The sequence below is a fragment of the Pleurodeles waltl genome, chromosome 9, assembly GCF_031143425.1.
Source record: "Pleurodeles waltl isolate 20211129_DDA chromosome 9, aPleWal1.hap1.20221129, whole genome shotgun sequence".
In the NCBI taxonomy this organism is placed as follows: domain Eukaryota; kingdom Metazoa; phylum Chordata; class Amphibia; order Caudata; family Salamandridae; genus Pleurodeles; species Pleurodeles waltl.
This window is the reverse complement of record NC_090448.1, coordinates 1,172,133,416-1,172,151,502: the sequence shown is the minus strand read 5'-3', so window position 1 is coordinate 1,172,151,502 and position 18,087 is coordinate 1,172,133,416. Positions and strand designations below refer to the sequence as shown.

Genomic DNA, 18,087 nt, shown 5'->3' with positions numbered 1-18,087 from the left:
ACTTGCAACATTGCCACAGCTGTGCATCCTCTGGGGTTGGCAAGGACAGTCACCTCTCTGCTGCCTGGGCCTCACTGCAACCTACTGTGCCTGCTGCCGTGTGGGGTGTGTGTGTGTGTGGGGTGTGTGTGGGGGGTGTGTGTGTGTGGGGGGTGTGTGTGTGTGGGGGGTGTGTGTGTGTGGGGGGTGTGTGTGTGTGGGGGGTGTGTGTGTGTGGGGTGTGTGTGTGTGTGGGGGGTGTGTGTGTGGGGGGTGTGTGTGTGGGGGGGGTGTGTGTGTGTGGGGGGTGTGTGTGTGGGGGTGTGTGGGGTGTGTGTGTGTGGGGTGTGTGTGTGGGGTGTGTGTGTGGGGTGTGTGTGTGGGGTGTGTGTGTGTGGGGTGGGGGTGTGTGTGTGGGGGTGTGTGTGGGGGGGTGTGTGTGGGGGGGTGTGTGTGTGGGGGGGTGTGTGGGGGGGTGTGTGTGTGGGGGGGTGTGGGTGTGTGTGGGTGTGTGTGTGTGGGTGGGGGTGTGTGGGGGTGTGTGTGTGGGTGTGTGTGTGTGGGGGTGGGGGTGTGTGTGTGGGGGTGTGTGTGTGGGGGTGGGGGTGTGTGTGTGGGGGTGTGTGTGTGGGGGTGTGGGGGGGGGTGTGTGGGGGGGGGTGTGTGGGGGGGGGGGGGGTGTGTGGGGGGGTGTGTCAGACTGCTTTTGCTGGCTGTCTTCTTATGGTCAGCCCAGACACCTTTCAAAGGGTCGAGTCCAAAGGATCTTGCTGGTCTTTGTCAGTCCTGCAAATCTTCAACTCCAATGTGCATTTGCTTGTTGGTGGGCCTCCTGACCACTGACCAGTCTCCTAGGTGACTTCAAGGACTCCTCTGCAGCTCCTGGACTCCACAGATGGCTTCATCCACCATTGTCGACCCAGATCACCATCCACAGAAGGGTGTGCATTGCCTCCTGCCCCTACTACTGCGTGGACTGGACTGTCCTCTTCTACAGGTCCTCTTCATCCGGAATCCAACATTGGGTTCCACCAGCCTGGTCCTCTTCTTGCATTACTCCAATTCCAAGCCCCCATGTTACATACCCCTCCCCCCCCCCCCCCCCAGCCCTTGGCTAACTACTCCATATCCTCTGGTGGGGGCCTCCATTCTTGCATTCCACTATTTAAGTACATGGTTTGGCCTCTCCTAGGGCCCTTACTAGTTCTTGCTATTTCTAATCTTTTTATGCTAATTCCTAGTACTTACCTCCAGAAAAAGAGGGTTTGGAGGGGATGGGGGGCGGGGGGGAAGAGGAGATTGCCTATAGTATTCTAGTTCAGTGTTACTATAATAAAGTACCTTTATTTTTACAACACTGTGTGGTTCCTTTCATGTGTGATCAGTTACTGCGTGACTACTGTTTTGCAAGTGCTTCACACTCCTAGATAGGTCTTGGCTGTTCACCACAGCTACCACTACAGAGCCCTGGCTTCCTAGACACTTAACACTAACTAATAAGGGTTGCCTGGACCTGGTATAAGATATTAATACCATAGGTGTCCATTTCACAACAGGCCAGCCTCCTACAAAGGCTAAAAGTGAAGGGAAGGTTTCCACCTCCTGTTCAATGGAGGCTGTGGGCATGATGTCTCTGAATAGCAGACAGCTCATGGGCAGAATGCTGTGTAAGACACACTAGCCTTCTCCACTGGGAGGGGGAAGCCTAATTGTTGTCAGATGTGCGTTTCATTTCTGCTGTGAGACGTAGGTGCAGAGGTCATAGTATACGTGGGTTGGGAACTCCGGATCTTTGAAGGCAGGTGGCTCCTGCACCTTCGAATAGTGTGGACAACCATTGTTTTGTTAGCAAAGGCTTTCTTTTTAAATACATAGGCAAAATGGCTTGGAAAAGGTAGTCCAAGTGGTATAAAGTTTGGATCCCTCACCACGGCGCAATGCTGCTGCACTAAGCAAGTCATTTATATTGAAGCTGGTCTTTAGTTTTCTCACAGAGAATGCCTTAAGTGTTATGTATATCCAAATGCAGTTTTTGAATACATCCAAACATGTGGGAAAAATTCTAGCCCAGCTGATTAATCTATTAACTGCATTCACAAACAAGGCCATTCTGTGGGAGGTGCTAAAGGCGTCTAATTTATCAGACACCACTGATACCACGGTTATTTTCAAGTCATCTGACATTGCTAATACAGTTTCTGAGGAGTGATGGGATGGGCATGATCTAAATTGAGACACAGGCCCCAAAAGAGTCACGTTATGGACATGGCAATCCCTGTCTGGTGCCTATAATGAACTGGATAAATCAATGTTTGTTGGGCACTGATTGGGTTCACTGATGCCCAGAACATATTGATTGGGGGTCAAGGAATACATGTATACTTTGTCCTTGAGACAACTAGGCCCCAACCCCCTGTAACACAAACTGTTGGGCTGCCAATTTATAGGGAAGAGAACTGTCTGCAGTTGAGGTAATTTGTGTTCATATGTTAATGCAGTTTGAACTTGTATATATGGTTCATTAATGCAAAGCCTTTATTATTAGGGTAAGCGCTCTAAATAATCCTGTAAGGACATGCTGAACTTCTGATGGTGGTTCCAGTAAAAATAATTTTAAAAATGTGAACCGGTTTGAAAAGTTTACCAAAATGAGGCTATGTACAATGATCCCAGAATGCTCTGATTAGATGCGCATTTGCAAAAGCTTGTAAGCAAGATTGATTAGTCTTTGCTTTAAAAATAAAAAGGATGGTCAGAAAAAATACAAGTAGCAACAAACAAAAAACGTTTTGCTAAATTACTGTGAAATTGTAGGTGCTATTTCTTTTAAGCATCAATTAGTAAAATGTGTTGATACATGCCAGTATTTCCCCAAAAATATTCATAATAGAAAGTCAGTGTAACCATTTTCATTAAGATTAGGGGAAACATGAAAATAAACAATGCAAATCCAACCTATCCGATATTGGTGATCAGTCTTTTTGGTTTTTGTCAATGCCTGTCTTGTTTCGACATAGCTTTTTAATACTTCATTGTTATTGAAGCTACCTGGCCCTCCCCACTGTAACGAACATTGGCAAAAAACAAAACATTTTTTGGTCTTAAAAAGCACATATTGAGAGTAGTTTGTGGCACTGAACAAAACTACCCTGTGTGCCAATATGCTTATTGTGGAAGAGCAGAATGTTATCACTCACAGTAAAACCAGCTGACAGATTGAAAGAAATAGATTTTTTTTTTTTTTTTTTTTAAAAGGAAGGTCTTGGTTAATCTCAGACCTAATTAGGGGCACAATTGTTAAAGAAAGTCACAAAACTGCACTTATGGTATATGTCTTTGAATTAGTGACTTATGAATTCACAAGAATTTAAAGAAATAGACCAGGAAATTGTACTCCTAGAAAATATTTGTGAACTTTTTTTCCCCTCAACCCTTGAAAAACTTCTACTACTGCCCCTGTAAGGAATACATTTCCAACCTCTCGGTATGGGAAAATATTAGAAAAGAGCTGGTGAAAATCCATAAAACATGCAAATTAGTAGACCTGCACAGTTCCAAAGGCATTCCAGCCCTGGAACTATTGCTTACTGCCCCAGTATGTAGATCTGTGTAAATGTGTCAAAATAAAGAAGTTGCTATAGTAGGGCTTGAAATTGCTAGTATCAAAGCTCTTCTATAGTATCAGCCCTGGCATAATCTGGGAGGCTATTATCAGAGCTCTTACATAATGAGACTGCAGTCCATCTGCTGCACTACATGACACCAAAGGGACAATTAGATTTAAGAAGAATCTGTCCCATGGACAAGTAAATATTTTATTAAATTCCACACACCCAGGTGTAATAAAAAAAAACATTTTGGGATGTCAGATTGCCAGATGAGTTATGAATGTTATTCTTCCCAGATATCCTCCCCGTTCCCCAGATAAGATTTAAATACATTCTGTAATCCTGAAATTATAGGACTAGAAGGCAGTTAGTCTCTTTCGGAAGGCTCAATATTTTTTTACTGCAAAGGTGCCTTTTTTTTTTTCTCTTTTTTTTTAAGAGAATAGCATTTTTTTGTAGAAATGCATTGTTAGAAATGGGGTCTTTGGTCGGCAGTCAGGTTACATCCCACCCCCCATCCAAGCCAGGACTCTCACTCTAGTCAGGATAAAGGAGAATCACACTCAGTTAACCCCGCTCATACCCTTGGTAGCTTGGCACCAGCAGGCAGGCTTAACTTCAAAAGCACTGTGTAAAGTATTTGTACCAACACACAGTAATACAAGTGAACCACTACAAAATGACAACACAGGTTTAGAAAAATAGGTAAAATTTGTCTAAACAAAACAAGACCAAAACGACAAAATCCAACATACACAAGTCAACAAATGAATTTTCAAAAGGATAAGAGTCTTAATCCTTAGAAAACAGTCAGAATGCTGCTACACAAAGTACCTGGTTAGCGTAAAAAATGTAACCGCATGGGCGAGCGTGCGTCTGAAAAGTCAGCGATGCGTTGATTCCTTACTCGCAAGTGAGGCCATGTGATGCGTCGACTTGCGGACAGGCACCATGGATCCGCTCAGAGTCAGGTTTCACTTGGACACCCAGGGACGATGCGAGGAAAGTCTGGTTGCACAGTGTTAGAAAACCACGCTGCGTGGGGTTTGCGTCATTATCAGCCTCCGTAAGAGGGTGTTGTGTGTCGTTTCTCCAGCCGCGAGCATCTATCTCCAAGCCACAATGCAGGTGGAGCACCGATTTCAGCCTAGAATCCAGTGTTGCGTCATTTATCAGCCGTGTTGTGGAAGGTTGTAGGAAGTTGGCTCTGTATGTACTATTTCAAAGTAAGAAATGTCATGCACAGAGTCCAAGGGTTCCCCTTAGAGGTAAGATAGTGGCAAAGAGATAATTCTAATGCTCTATTTTGTGGTAGTGTGGTCGAGCAGTAGGCTTGTCAGAGGGTAGTGTTAAGCATTTGTTGTACACACACAAGCAATAAATGAGGAACACACACTCAGACAATTTCAGGCCAATATGTTTTTATATAGAACAATCTTGTCTTAGTTTATTTTAAGAAGCACAGGTTCAAGATTTACAAACAATATTTTAAATGAAAGGTATTTCACTTAGGTACTTTAGGAATTTTGAATTATCACAATAGCATGTACAGTTTTGGCAAAAAGCTATTTTAAAAGTGGACACAGTGCAAAAATCAACAGTTCCTGGGGGAGGTAAGTAAAGGTTAAGGTCACAGCTAAGTAAAACCCTTACAGGGTTCAAAGTTGGGTCCAAGGTAGCCCACCGTTGGGGGTTCAAGGCAACCCTAAAGTTACCACACCAGCAGCTCAGGGCCGGTCAGGTGCAGAGGTCAAAGTGGTGCCCAAAACACACAGGCTTCAATGGAAATAGGGGTGCCCCGCTTCCAGTCTGCGTGACTTCTCAGGGCAGACTAGGGGGGTTTTGTAGGGCACTTTGGGGGGGGAAGACTAGCAGGCACTGAAAGTACACCCTCAGTGGCACAGGGGCGGCCGGGTGCAGAGAGCAAACCGGCATCGGGTTTTCAATAGAAAAATCAATGGGGAGACCCTGGGGTCTCTTCAACGATGCAGGCAGGCACGGGGGGGCCTCAGGGTAGCCACCACCTGGGCTAGGCAGAGGGTCGCCTGGGGGTCGCTCCTGCACTGGAGTTCGGTACCTTCAGGTCCTGGGGGCTGCGGGTGCAGTGTGGTTTCCAGGCCTCGGGTTCCTTAAAACAGGTAGTCGCGGTCAGGGGGAGCATCTGGATTTCCTCTGCAGGTGTTGCTGTGGGGGCTCGGGGGGGGTCAACTCAGGGCTCCGCAGGTCAAGCCGGGGGCGTCGGGTGCAGAGTGGCAAGTGTCACGCTTCTGGCGGGAAACGTGCGGTCTTTAAAAGTTGCTTCTTTGTTTCAAAAAGTTGCAGTTTCTTGAACAGGGCTGCTGTTCTCGGGAGCTTCTTGGTCCTTTAGATGCAGGGTAGTCCTCTGAGGCTTCAGAGGTCGCTGGACCCTGTTGGATGAGTTGCGGTTTTCTTCGAAATAGGGAGACAGGCCGGTGGGGCTGGGGCCAAATCAGTTGTAGACTCCGTCTTCACTGCAGGGCTTCAGGTCAGCAGTCCTTTAGGTTGCAGGAATCTACCTTCCTCGGCTCTGGGAGCCCCTAAATACTCAATTTAGGGGTGTTTAGGTCTGGGAGGGCAGTAGCCAATGGCTACTGGCCCGGAGGGTGGCTACACCCTCCTTGTGCCTCCTCCCTGTGTGGACGGGGGCACATCCCTAATCCTATTGGGGGAATCCTCCATCTGCAAGATGGAGGATTTCTAAATGTAAGAGCCCCCTCAGCTCAGGAACCTTAGGGGCTGCCCTGACTGAGGAGTGACTCCTCCTTGTTTTTCTCATTATCTCCTCCAGCCTTGCTGCCAAAAGTGGGGGCAATGGCCGGAGGGGTGGGCATCTCCACTAGCTGGGATGCCCTGTGGCGCTGTAACAAAGGGGGTGAGCCTTTGAGGCTCACCGCCAGGTGTTACAGTTCCTGCAGGGGGAGGTGAGAAGCACCTCCACCCAGTACAGGCTTTGTTCCTGGCCACAGAGTGACAAAGGCACTCTCCCCATGTGGCCAGCAACATGTCTGGTGTGTGGCAGGCTGGCAGGACCTAGTCAGCCCACACTGGAGTTGTGTATGTTTTCAGGGGGCATCTCTAAGATGCCCTCTGGGTGTATTTTTACAATAAAGTGCACACTGGCATCACTGTGCATTTATTTTGCTGAGAAGTTGGATACCAAACTTCACAGTTTTCAGTGCAGCTATTATGGTGCTGTGGAGTTCGTGCATGACAGACTCCCAGACCATATACTCTTATGGCTACCCTGCACTTGCAATGTCTAAGGTTTTGCTTAGACACTGTAGGGGCATAGTGCTCAATCACCTATGCCCTCACCTGTGGTATAGGTCACCCTGCCTTAGGGCTATAAGGCCTGCTAGAGGGGTGACTTATCTATGCCATAGGCAGTGTGAGGTTGGCATGGCACTCTTAGGGGAGTGCCATGTCGACTTAGTCATTTTCTCCCCACTAGCACACACAAGCTGGCAAGCAGTGTGTGTGTGCTGAGTGAGGGGTCCCCAGGGTGGCATAAGGCATGCTGCACCACTTTGAGACCTTCCCTGGCATCAGGGCCCTTGGTACCAGGGGTACCAGTTACAAGGGACTTACCTGGATGCCAGGGTTGTGCCAATTGTGGAGACAAAGGTACAGTTTAGGGAAAGAACACTGGTGCTGGGGCCTGGTTAGCAGGCCTCAGCACACTTTCAAATCATAACTTGGCATCAGCAAAGGCAAAAAGTCAGGGGGTAACCATGCCAATGAGGCATTTCCTTACAAAGGTGTATCGTAAATTTCCCCGCACGGCATTCTCTGCATGGAATTTCAGTTCTTATCTGCCAACTTCACCTTTCAAGGGCCCAGGGACTGGGTTGGGCACCACTTGGCAGGGCAGGAGTCTCAGCAGAGAGTCCAGGTGCTGGCAGAGGAAGTGTTTGATGGCCCTGAGACTTCAACAACAGGAGGCAAGCTCAGTTCAAGCCCTTGGAGATTCTTCTCAGGCAGGAATGCACAAAAAAGTCTAGTCTTGGTCCCCTTTCACAGACAGAAGCAGCAACTACATGATAGCCCAACAAAGCACAGTCACAGGCAGGGGAAGCCCTTCTCAGCTCTTCTCCTTGGCAGAGGTTCCTCTTGAATCCAAAAGTAATCTAATTTTCAGGGGTTTTGGGTCCACTACTTATACTCCTTTCTGTCTTCGAAGTAGGCAAACTTCAAAGAAAACTCTTGTTTGTAAGATCCTGACTTGGCCAGGCCCCAGCCACACACCAGGGGGTTGGAGACTGCATTGTGTGAGGGCAGGCACAGCCCTTTCAGGTGTGAGTGGACTCCCTCCTCCCCTCCTTCCCAGCAAAGATGGCTTATCAGGATAAGCAGGCTACACCCAGCTCCTTTTGTGTCACTGTCTGGAGGAGAGGTGCAAACAGCCTAACTGTCAAACTAACACAGACAGAGAATCCTCAAACAGGCAGTCACAGAATGCTTTAAGCAAGAAAATGCCTACTTTCTGAAAGTGGCATTTTCAAACACACAAACTTTACTAAAAGATGCATTTTTAAATTGTGGGGTTTAGGGTCTCTGAACTCACATTTCTATCTGCTCCCAAAGGGAATCTGCACATAAGTTATTTATTAAAAGGCAGCCCCCATGTTAACCTATGAGAGAGCTAGGCCTTGCACAGTGCAAACCGAATTTGGCAGTATTTCACTGTCAGGACATATAAAACACATCAGTATATGTCCTACCTTAAACATACACTGCACCCTGCCCATGGGGCTACCTAGGGCCTACCTTAAGGATGCCTTACATACAAGAAAAGGGCAGGATTAGGCCTGGCAACTGGGTACACTTGCCAAGTCGAGCTGGCAGTTTAAAACTGCACACAGACACTGCAGTGGCAGGTCTAAGCCATGTTTACAGGGCTACTCATGTGGGTGGCACAACCAGTGCTGCAGGCCCACTAGTAGCATTTGATTTACAGGCTCTGGGCACCTCTAGTGCACTGTATTAGGTACTTGCTAGCAAATCAAATACGCCAATCATGGAAAGCCGATTACACACACATTGTACATGGGAGCACTTGCATTCTAGCACTGGACAGCAGTGGCAAAGTGCCAAGTATCAAAAACAGCAAAAACTGAGTCCGGCACACATCAACAACTTGGGGAACAGAGGCAAAAAGTTAGGGGAGACCACTCCAAGGATGCCAAGTCGAACAAGCATGTTCCTGTCTTGTAAAATTAATTTCAGCACATCATCTGGTCCAATGGTTTTGTCTCCTCTGAGTAATTTAGTTACAGAACCAAATACTTGGAAGTAATATTTGTGCACCAAGACTTAGAGCTTTGTGGCCCTATTCTGTAGAGTTGTCAATTTTTCCTTAAGGAAAAATCCCACATGAGCTACATAGACTGGGTCATAGTATTTGGCAAATTGGCTGGCGATGACCTATGGGCATTCCGAAAGATATTCTGGACTCGTACTAACTTTCTATGACAAATTAGTCTACTTAGTACAATTGTCTGTAGGTCAACTAGAGCTTGTTAGGAGAAGATAAAAAAAGACATTCTTATCTCTATGTCTGTAGAGAGTAGCAATAAATTGGAAGCAAAGCTTTGCTCCACTTCCGTGGCTACATTAGTGTTACTAAATGTAATTGGAAGTCATCATAGTTGTCACCAGCATTGGTAAAAAGCAACTGTTTAGTGTAAAAGTAAGCAGGCAAAGATGTAACTGGAATTTGTGGTTTGTCACTCAGACATGTTTAATTTTGCTCTATGTATTCAAGGAATGGATCCAACATGGTATCAGACTGCAAAAAGGACTTTTTATAGATTGAACAGGAGGTGGGGCATGATGGGGGAGCACTTTGTGCAATAAACAGACAAGTTAATTCGTAATTTGTTGGGCTGATCGCACAAGAGACCAGGCATGGACAGGTCACGTTGAAAGGGGTCCGTGGTCTGAATTTAAATTATAGTTGTCGATCCAAGATCTCATCATAGGGGGTTACAATATTTGACAACTGAGTAACTTTTCGGGTAATGTGGTTATTAGATGATCCATAACAGAAGCATGGGGAGGCAGATGTTTGCAGGAGTAAGACTCGGGCAAATAGCCATCTGCGTGTAGCATCCATGTTTAGTTTATAGAATGTTTATCAACTAAAGTAGTCATATCAGGTAGTAGTGTGGTAGCAGCACTGGATAATCAGACTAGGCAGAGGCACAAGGCATGGAGTAAGTAGGGGACCCTCGCCTACCACAAGTACTTAACATAAAAGGAACATGGGAGAGTCTTACAGCACCTAAAGGAGGAAGCGACATGAGTGGATTGAGACAAAGGCTTCTGTTCATTGGGATTCATAAAGAGGTTTTGGTTGCAATAACTAATAGCACACACTTGTTGTAGAAATTAGTTGAGAATGAATTTCTAAATTCACTTCTCTGAAACTATCCTGAAATGTATCCTCAGTTCAGTACTTTATGTGCTACAAAAAAAAAAACTCTCCCACACACAGGTAGGTGAGAGTGCATGGGGGCAAGGACAAGGTGAGTTATCCTAGATTCAGTTGTGTAAACTGATGCAGTTAAACACCAGGGGCTCGACAAGTCGTAGCAAGATTATTTCTAGTTACTCAGAACGGTAGGACTAGAAAAGCTTAATAAGGACCTGCTTGAATGGCTAGCTCTTGCAGGGCATTTATAAACAATCAAGTCTAGATATGAAGCTGGAAAAGAAAGCACAGGTGAAGAGAGAATGGAGAATAAATCTACCTTCTACTTCCTCCAGGTAATCCATCCAGAACTCAGTAACGCGCGTCTCTTGAAGCAGCACGTTGCTGTCCTCTTCAGAGAAGTGGATGGTGAAAAGGCTTCCCAGGGTCATTGCTGTAAGCTTTTCAGGCTTCTGACACAAAACATTCCAAAACACCTCAGGGAAGATCTGTATTCTTTCCAGCACACCAAGTGTCTTAAGACCATGTCTAAAACTAAACAAAAAGAAAATGACAAACCGCGGAAAGAAAAGGCAATAGCGCAGGCGTGCAGCGTATCCATCAGGATATGTGTTCATCAGCACTGGGCTACGAATGCAGGGGATGCCACCACAGGCACCATTACCAGGCACGAGGTAGCACAATTAATCATTAGAACTTACATGTTTCAGTGCCAAACAACGGACCATATGGAAAGTGTACCTAAACCAATAATATTAAACAAATATTTTCAAACATTGTCCTAGCTAGATTATACTTCTGTGCAACTATCTGTGTAGCAGGGTAGGAAGTAAAGAATGTGCTACACTATATAAAAATTTAAATAAACGTATGGACTACATGGACAGAAGTTAAGTCTCCTTACAAGTAGTTCTCTTCGGAGCAGCGACAGGATCCTGTTCACTCCTGGACCCAACATTTCCTCAAACTCATCATTCTACTCACACAAAAGAAAAGACACCTGCTGCATGAACAGTTATTACCTCTCAAATGGTGTCTGAACTCTTCTTATGACCTGATACAGCAGCAAGTCCTTGACCACTTTATTCTTGTCCCCCAGAGTGTGCACGATGCTCAGGCAGCCGATACCACACAGGAAGTCGTAGTACTCTTGGATGATGGACCTCAGCTTCAGCACAGACGTACAAGTCTTGATCTTAAGGAGAAACACAAGTAGAATAAATATGACCAATACAAAGCCCAAGTGTCTTCACCAGCTACAGGAGGGGCCCCCCCGATATCAGATGGTACCAGTGGCACAATGCACAATTATGCAGATCTATACGTAACTATTTGGCGGCTCTCCCGAGAACTTGCAGAACAGAAGAACGCATAAGCTAGTATCGTCAAAGACGACACCAGAGAACACATGCTGGGAATAACATTTTAACCCTGGACAGAGATGTTTTTGCATCTTTACTGAATGGTTGCATAGTATTTTTCTCAAAGGTATTTTGACAGAGTTGCATATCATTGGGCAAATGACTCCGGTTTCCCTTCAGTTAGAGCTTGGTTCCAGGGACACGTAGATGGCTTTAACTGGCTGACCGCATATTACAAGATAAGACTGCAGCAATTTTGTCCTGCAGGAAGATGTTCGCCCTTTAAACACTTAAAAGGCAGGCATGGAAATCTAAAGAGGGCATGCTTATTCGCTTGTCACCAGTATAGGGATTTTAGCTTTCCTGAAATGGGATCATGTGTTTTTATTTTTTACGAGTACCAGTCTTGCAGTAATGTTTTGCACATATCAAACCCACACTATTTTGTTCTTTGGCAGCTCAAGCAACTCAGAGTTTGCAAAATCCAGTTTAAAATTAATGCAACAGTAATTCCTGTTGATGTATGCCAGTATGTTAGTTGTGAAAGGCTGAAAAATGCGGACCAAACTAATGACTGGAGATGGATTTTGAAACTGAGTTTAACAATACGACTCCTATATTCTGATTCTTTTGGGTAAATAATATTGGGATCCCAAATAGCTTGGAAGGGTCAGGAAGCTGGCCTGTTCTGCTACTTTTGGCTTAAGTAGCATCAAATTTTTAGTACCATTAATTTGGAGCCTGAGATCACTTCTGAACATTTTCCTAAAGCCAGTAAATTACTCTCCGACCTTTATGGACAGACAGACCTGCACATGACCTATGAATGATACTTCTGGTGTGGCCCTTATGATGCAATACAGTGGCGTTATGTACACTGAAAAATAGTGGCGCCAGGTTACCTGTGGGTAACCCTGTAATGAAACCCAAGAAGACGCAAAAGGGATAAATCTCATGCACGTCACTTGCCAGCTCTAAACCAGCTTAGAGGTGTATCTGAAACGGTGGCCTCCACCCGAAGGTCCTCCAGCAGCACAGCGGGATCAGTCGCTGCGCCATGCTGAGGGCTCAGGAGTTAGAGGGGTGTCCGGCTGTAGATAATGATCAAGATGAACCTACAGCTGAGCTGATACAACCCACGGTTTTACAGAGCCAAGGAAATCCTGCTACTGATCTAAGGACACGTCATGTGGAACAAATGACAGTGCTGCCGTGCATGAAGCAATAACGTTGTACTAATTGTAGCCACAAAACCAGCCGTGGGAGGATTTTATTTATTTTTACAGTCCTTCAATTTCAACAATTGACATTTCAGAAAACTGAAATTTTGGGGCTACCAGATTGCTTATTTTTAAAAAAAACAATCTTATACATTGTGATGCAGCCGCTTAATGTTTATAAGAATACTTGCTACTGGTGCCTATGGTCTTGAATGTCCCTTATTTCTGATGAGAAAAAGCGGATTACAAGCATGGGCTGCAATGCGAGGTAGACCGTGCGGGTTTATAAACTCCAGAATGAGTTCAGCCAGCTCGCTAGGTTGCTCCGTGCCTCCTTCGATTCTCGTAATCAGGATTTTCCTCTAGAATAGCGGTCCTATACTTCAGAGTTTCTTACCTCAGTGTGATCCAGCATGTTTATTTTTCCTCCATCTAGTCTAGACACCTGCAGAAGCACTTTGTATATGCAGAAGTGTCAATAGTCTAGGCAGACCAAAACAAGTTGGTCTAGAAAGCGACATTCATTTTTTTCTGTGATGTGAGGTGCTCAAACGTTTTGTCTAAAGTAGGGGAGGGGAGGGTTTCGGCAGGGACGACTTATAGGGTGTTTGACGTATAGCACACTGGTCTATGACCTCTGTCCACTCCTCAAAACCATATAAAACCCTTTGTTAAAAAATGTGTTCCTTCAAGGACCAGAATGATTCTATGTCAACATGCTTTTTGTTTCCCTTTTAGGGGCATTGATAGTGGCCTTTTTAACACAATGCACAGTATAGTGATTAACTAAACGCATCTAACAAATTAGAAGGTGGCGCCCTCTAAAGCCCAATTTTCAAAAAGTGAATGGTACCTATAGCAATGTGCTCTACAATTCCCTTGTCCTACCAAATCCACATAGCCTGTATTGGTTAATGGCTTTGGAGATGCCCACCAGATTTAAAACTATCAAAACAAGCTCAGCCAGTGCCCCTGCCTGCAGGCGAGTCCTGGACCTTCAAGCTCAGCCAGTGCCCCTGCCTGCAGGCGAGTCCTGGACCTTGCACTCAACAAGCTCAGCCAGTGCCCCTGCCTGCAGGCGAGTCCTGGACCTTCAAGCCCAGCCAGTGCCCCTGCCTGCAGGCGAGTCCTGGACCTTCAAGCTCAGCCAGTGCCCCTGCCTGCAGGCGAGTCCTGGACCTTCAAGCTCAGCCAGTGCCCCTGCCTGCAGGGGAGTCCTGGACCTTCAAGCTCAGCCAGTGCCCCTGCCTGCAGGGGAGTCCTGGACCTTCAAGCTCAGCCAGTGCCCCTGCCTGCAGGGGAGTCCTGGACCTTCAAGCTCAGCCAGAGCCCCTGCCTGCAGGCGAGTCCTGGACCTTCAAGCCCAGCCAGTGCCCCTGCCTGCAGGCGAGTCCTGGACCTTCAAGCCCAGCCAGTGCCCCTGCCTGCAGGCGAGTCCTGGACCTTCAAGCTCAGCCAGTGCCCCTGCCTGCAGGCGAGTTCTGGACCTTGCACTCAACAAGCTCAGCCAGTACCCCTGCCTGCAGGCGAGTCCTGGACCTTGCATTCAACAAGCTCAGCCAGTGCCCCTGCCTGCAGGCGAGTCCTGGACCTTGCACTCAACAAGCTCAGCCAGTGCCCCTGCCTGCAGGCGAGTCCTGGACCTTGCACTCAACAAGCTCAGCCAGTGCCCCTGCCTGCAGGCGAGTCCTGGACCTTGCACTCAACAAGCTCAGCCAGTGCCCCTGCCTGCAGGCGAGTCCTGGACCTTGCACTCAACAAGCTCAGCCAGTGCCCCTGCCTGCAGGCGAGTCCTGGACCTTGCACTCAACAAGCTCAGCCAGTGCCCCTGCCTGCAGGCTAGTCTTGGACCTTGCCTTTCACCAAGCTCAGCCAGTGCCCCTGCCTGCAGGCTAGTCCTGGACCTTCAAGCTCAGCCAGTGCCCCTGCCTGCAGGCGAGTTCTGGACCTTGCACTCAACAAGCTCAGCCAGTACCCCTGCCTGCAGGCGAGTCCTGGACCTTGCACTCAACAAGCTCAGCCAGTGCCCCTGCCTGCAGGCGAGTCCTGGACCTTGCACTCAACAAGCTCAGCCAGTGCCCCTGCCTGCAGGCGAGTCCTGGACCTTGCACTCAACAAGCTCAGCCAGTGCCCCTGCCTGCAGGCGAGTCCTGGACCTTGCACTCAACAAGCTCAGCCAGTGCCCCTGCCTGCAGGCGAGTCCTGGACCTTGCACTCAACAAGCTCAGCCAGTGCCCCTGCCTGCAGGCGAGTCCTGGACCTTGCACTCAACAAGCTCAGCCAGTGCCCCTGCCTGCAGGCTAGTCTTGGACCTTGCCTTTCACCAAGCTCAGCCAGTGCCCCTGCCTGCAGGCTAGTCCTGGACCTTCAAGCTCAGCCAGTGCCCCTGCCAGCAGTCGAGTCCTGGACCTTCAAGCTCAGCCAGTGCCCCCGCCTGCAGGCGAGTCCTGGACCTTCAAGCTCAGCCAGTGCCCCTGCCTGCAGGCGAGTCCTGGACCTTCAAGCTCAGCCAGTGCCCCCGCCTGCAGGGGAGTCCTGGACCTTCAAGCTCAGCCAGTGCCCCTGCCTGCAGGCGAGTCCTGGACCTTCAAGCCCAGCCAGTGCCCCTGCCTGCAGGCGAGTCCTGGACCTTCAAGCTCAGCCAGTGCCCCTGCCTGCAGGCTAGTCCTGGACCTTGCACTCACCTTCATTATCAGATGCATCATGTCCTCATCAGCTACATCCTCAACGGAGGGCTCCACGTTGCCAGGCCCATGGACGAGGCAATGAAAGAGCGTCTTTGAGAAGAACGAAGGAGCGGGGCCTCCATGAATAAGAGAGACTGCGATCATCTTCCCAGCTTCGTAGTACAGATTCTCTTGAAGGGCTGGGAACAAGGGAAACAGAGGCGGTAACTCGCTGAAGCATAATCTGAACATAATGAAGTGATCGTAGACATCAGCACCACCGAGTCAAACCTCATTCTACTCTGCACAGCATTCACAAGAGAGGCTGCAGTAGTCAGTGACCATCAGCACACAGTTTCAGGAAACGTTCTATCACATTTTAAAGGAAACCGACTTACTGCAATCACAGGTCATATCGATGGCCTTGTATGCACGGGGAGCAAGTAAAAGGCATCGCAGAGGCTCACGGCCTGTGCCCAACAGATAAGGGCACAGGGATGGGCTCAATATTAATGTGTATTGCCTGGACAACACGGGTCATTACAAAACCCAAGAAATGTATTGAAGACTCCATACTGATGTACCTTAAGAGCTTTCCATACCTCGACGGCTATTAACTACACTCATACCCCATTCGGTGAGATGTCACAGGAAGGTTCCTCTGCTCTAGCCCACATTCCCTGCTTATTTATGGCAAAAATCCTCCTATCCTCTCAGAGGATAAAGGTTATGGGAGTGGTAACAAGGGACATATTAGCAAGTCTGTTAAGACTGCTCACATACTGGGAACAGAGGGGGTGGACGGGGTGGGGGGAAATGAACAGGGGGATAGCAGACCTCATTTATGGTGCTAAAGCGACAGCTTGGGTGACTTGGCTACTTATACATTAATACATTTTCTTCTTCCCACAGATTCGAGATTATGAAACTTCTTCCCAGGCTGCTAACTGATGCAGAAGAACACAGCAAAGCCATCTAAGTTTACAGTTGCTGAAATGGCAGCAGCACATCATGGCCAGTCCTGGACCAGTCTCAGGTGCACTTCATCGGTATCAGCCGTAGAGGGCGCTGCTGCCATAAACACAGAAAATCAGCCAAGGGAGCTGGACGGCACCTCTTTGATGCATGGCATGCCAAATTAAACTAGAGTCACAATCCAAAATGTCATTATACTCCTAATGTCAGTATCAATAAAACAGACATCCCGTTTTGTTCTTTAGCTAGAGGAACTTCTAGACTAATACTATAGGAAGCTACTGCTTATTATGGTGGACCACGTCACACCCTTTGCCGCCCTATAATACATTAACGTCTTCGTCTGTGCACGGGTTTCCCCATTAGTCCATCTGTGGAACAATTAATGTATTAAAGGGAAGAACTGTGGATCATGAGTTGCTCAACTACTTGCAACCAGAAGGCCCCACAGAATGAGCCAAAATACTGGAATAAGCAAAACAAAGTTAAGGGCTTAAACCTCCAACGAGGAGGGTCCCACCAGGCCATGGGGAAGCAAACATGGTGAAGGCAATGGAATGGGTGTACACAGTATCAGACTACCACTACTGCACACATTTTTCAAATGAATAAACTTGTATTTACAGTGGCAATTGTTTACCTTCCTCTGAACTTTACGCGCTGGAGATTTAAGGACATTACACATGCTTGATTCAGCAATACCAAGAACAAAAGTGCAGCAGAGCCATCATCCCAAACTTTATCTCTGACGCATCAAAAAAACTTTGCAACGGGGTGGAAGCCTCTTTGGGACCTAGGAACTGCTTTCACTTCCAGCACAGTGGACAGAAGGCTGGTGATGGAAGGAGGGGGTCTTCAGCAGAATGGGAAGTGGTGCTTCAATTCTTAGGGTCAACTGGTGAGGTAATGATCCAAAGGCGGCTGCCACCGTCTGCTCACTGTAATATTGTGATTATTTGGGATGAAGCTGTGTGGACGGCCAGGATCTGATGGATAGTGGCTGGACCAGTCTCTGCATCCTCCAGCACCCTTAAGTCACTGCCAGCACTGAGCTACCTCTGCACACCATGGCAGTGGCGAAAATTAAGATCTACAAAGCCTTGTACACTTGTGATATGTTGCACTTTCAGCAGGCTGGAAATGGTCAGAAGTCCGCGTAAACAGCAGGCTTAAGGGACTTTATAGACACGCCAACTCCGATCTGTAGTCCCGAGCCACCAGGGGACATCTGAACGCTCCTAGCTGAGTCTCACAAGGATATCTTGGCGCGGCACTAGGATATTATTATAGCTATTAAAGAAGGGGATCATAGCACCCAGAGGACAGACTCATGTCTTGATTAAGTTGGTAACGATGTTGCCACCACCATGCATGAGCAGGATGACCTTGCACAAAGGGTGGCCACCATGGAAGTGCACCAAAAGTAGCTCATTCATAAGATGGACAGTGCTGAAAATATTTTCCGGAAATAATATCTGTATGTGTACCCAAAGAGATCCCTAAAAAAAACCTCAAAGAGTATATATCTTCCTTATTCCAACAATTATTGCAAAACCCATCAGACCCATCTCGTCTTGATCACAATCACAGGATGCTCTCAGTCTAACAGAAAAGTAACCTGGCATCAGATGTGATCACAAAAGTACTTTTCTTCAATGAAAAAACCCATCTTACCCACTCCTCATAACTGGAGCCTACCCTCTTTGAAGATGCCACATAGAACCTCTACCAGGGCGTTTACCCACTCACGTTGGCACAGCGCTTAGAGACTATCAGGTTATGAACAGAGAACAAATAGGTGCTCCCTTTTAGGTTGTTCTTTAC

At 47.4% G+C, this 18,087-nt stretch overlaps 1 protein-coding gene across 2 annotated transcripts in view; it reads right to left on the bottom strand.

Moving 5' to 3' along the window:
• The window catches only part of G2E3 (G2/M-phase specific E3 ubiquitin protein ligase), a 245,406-nt gene that overhangs the window by 30,346 nt on the left and 196,973 nt on the right, over positions 1–18,087 (bottom strand). For both annotated transcript variants that reach the window (XM_069209054.1, XM_069209055.1), the window contains 3 exons: positions 15,307–15,488; positions 11,064–11,236; positions 10,361–10,575 (listed from right to left, as the gene is read on the bottom strand). In XM_069209054.1, the coding sequence (XP_069065155.1) occupies positions 10,361–10,575; positions 11,064–11,236; positions 15,307–15,488 (570 nt within the window). The remainder of the gene's footprint in view (positions 1–10,360; positions 10,576–11,063; positions 11,237–15,306; positions 15,489–18,087) is intronic.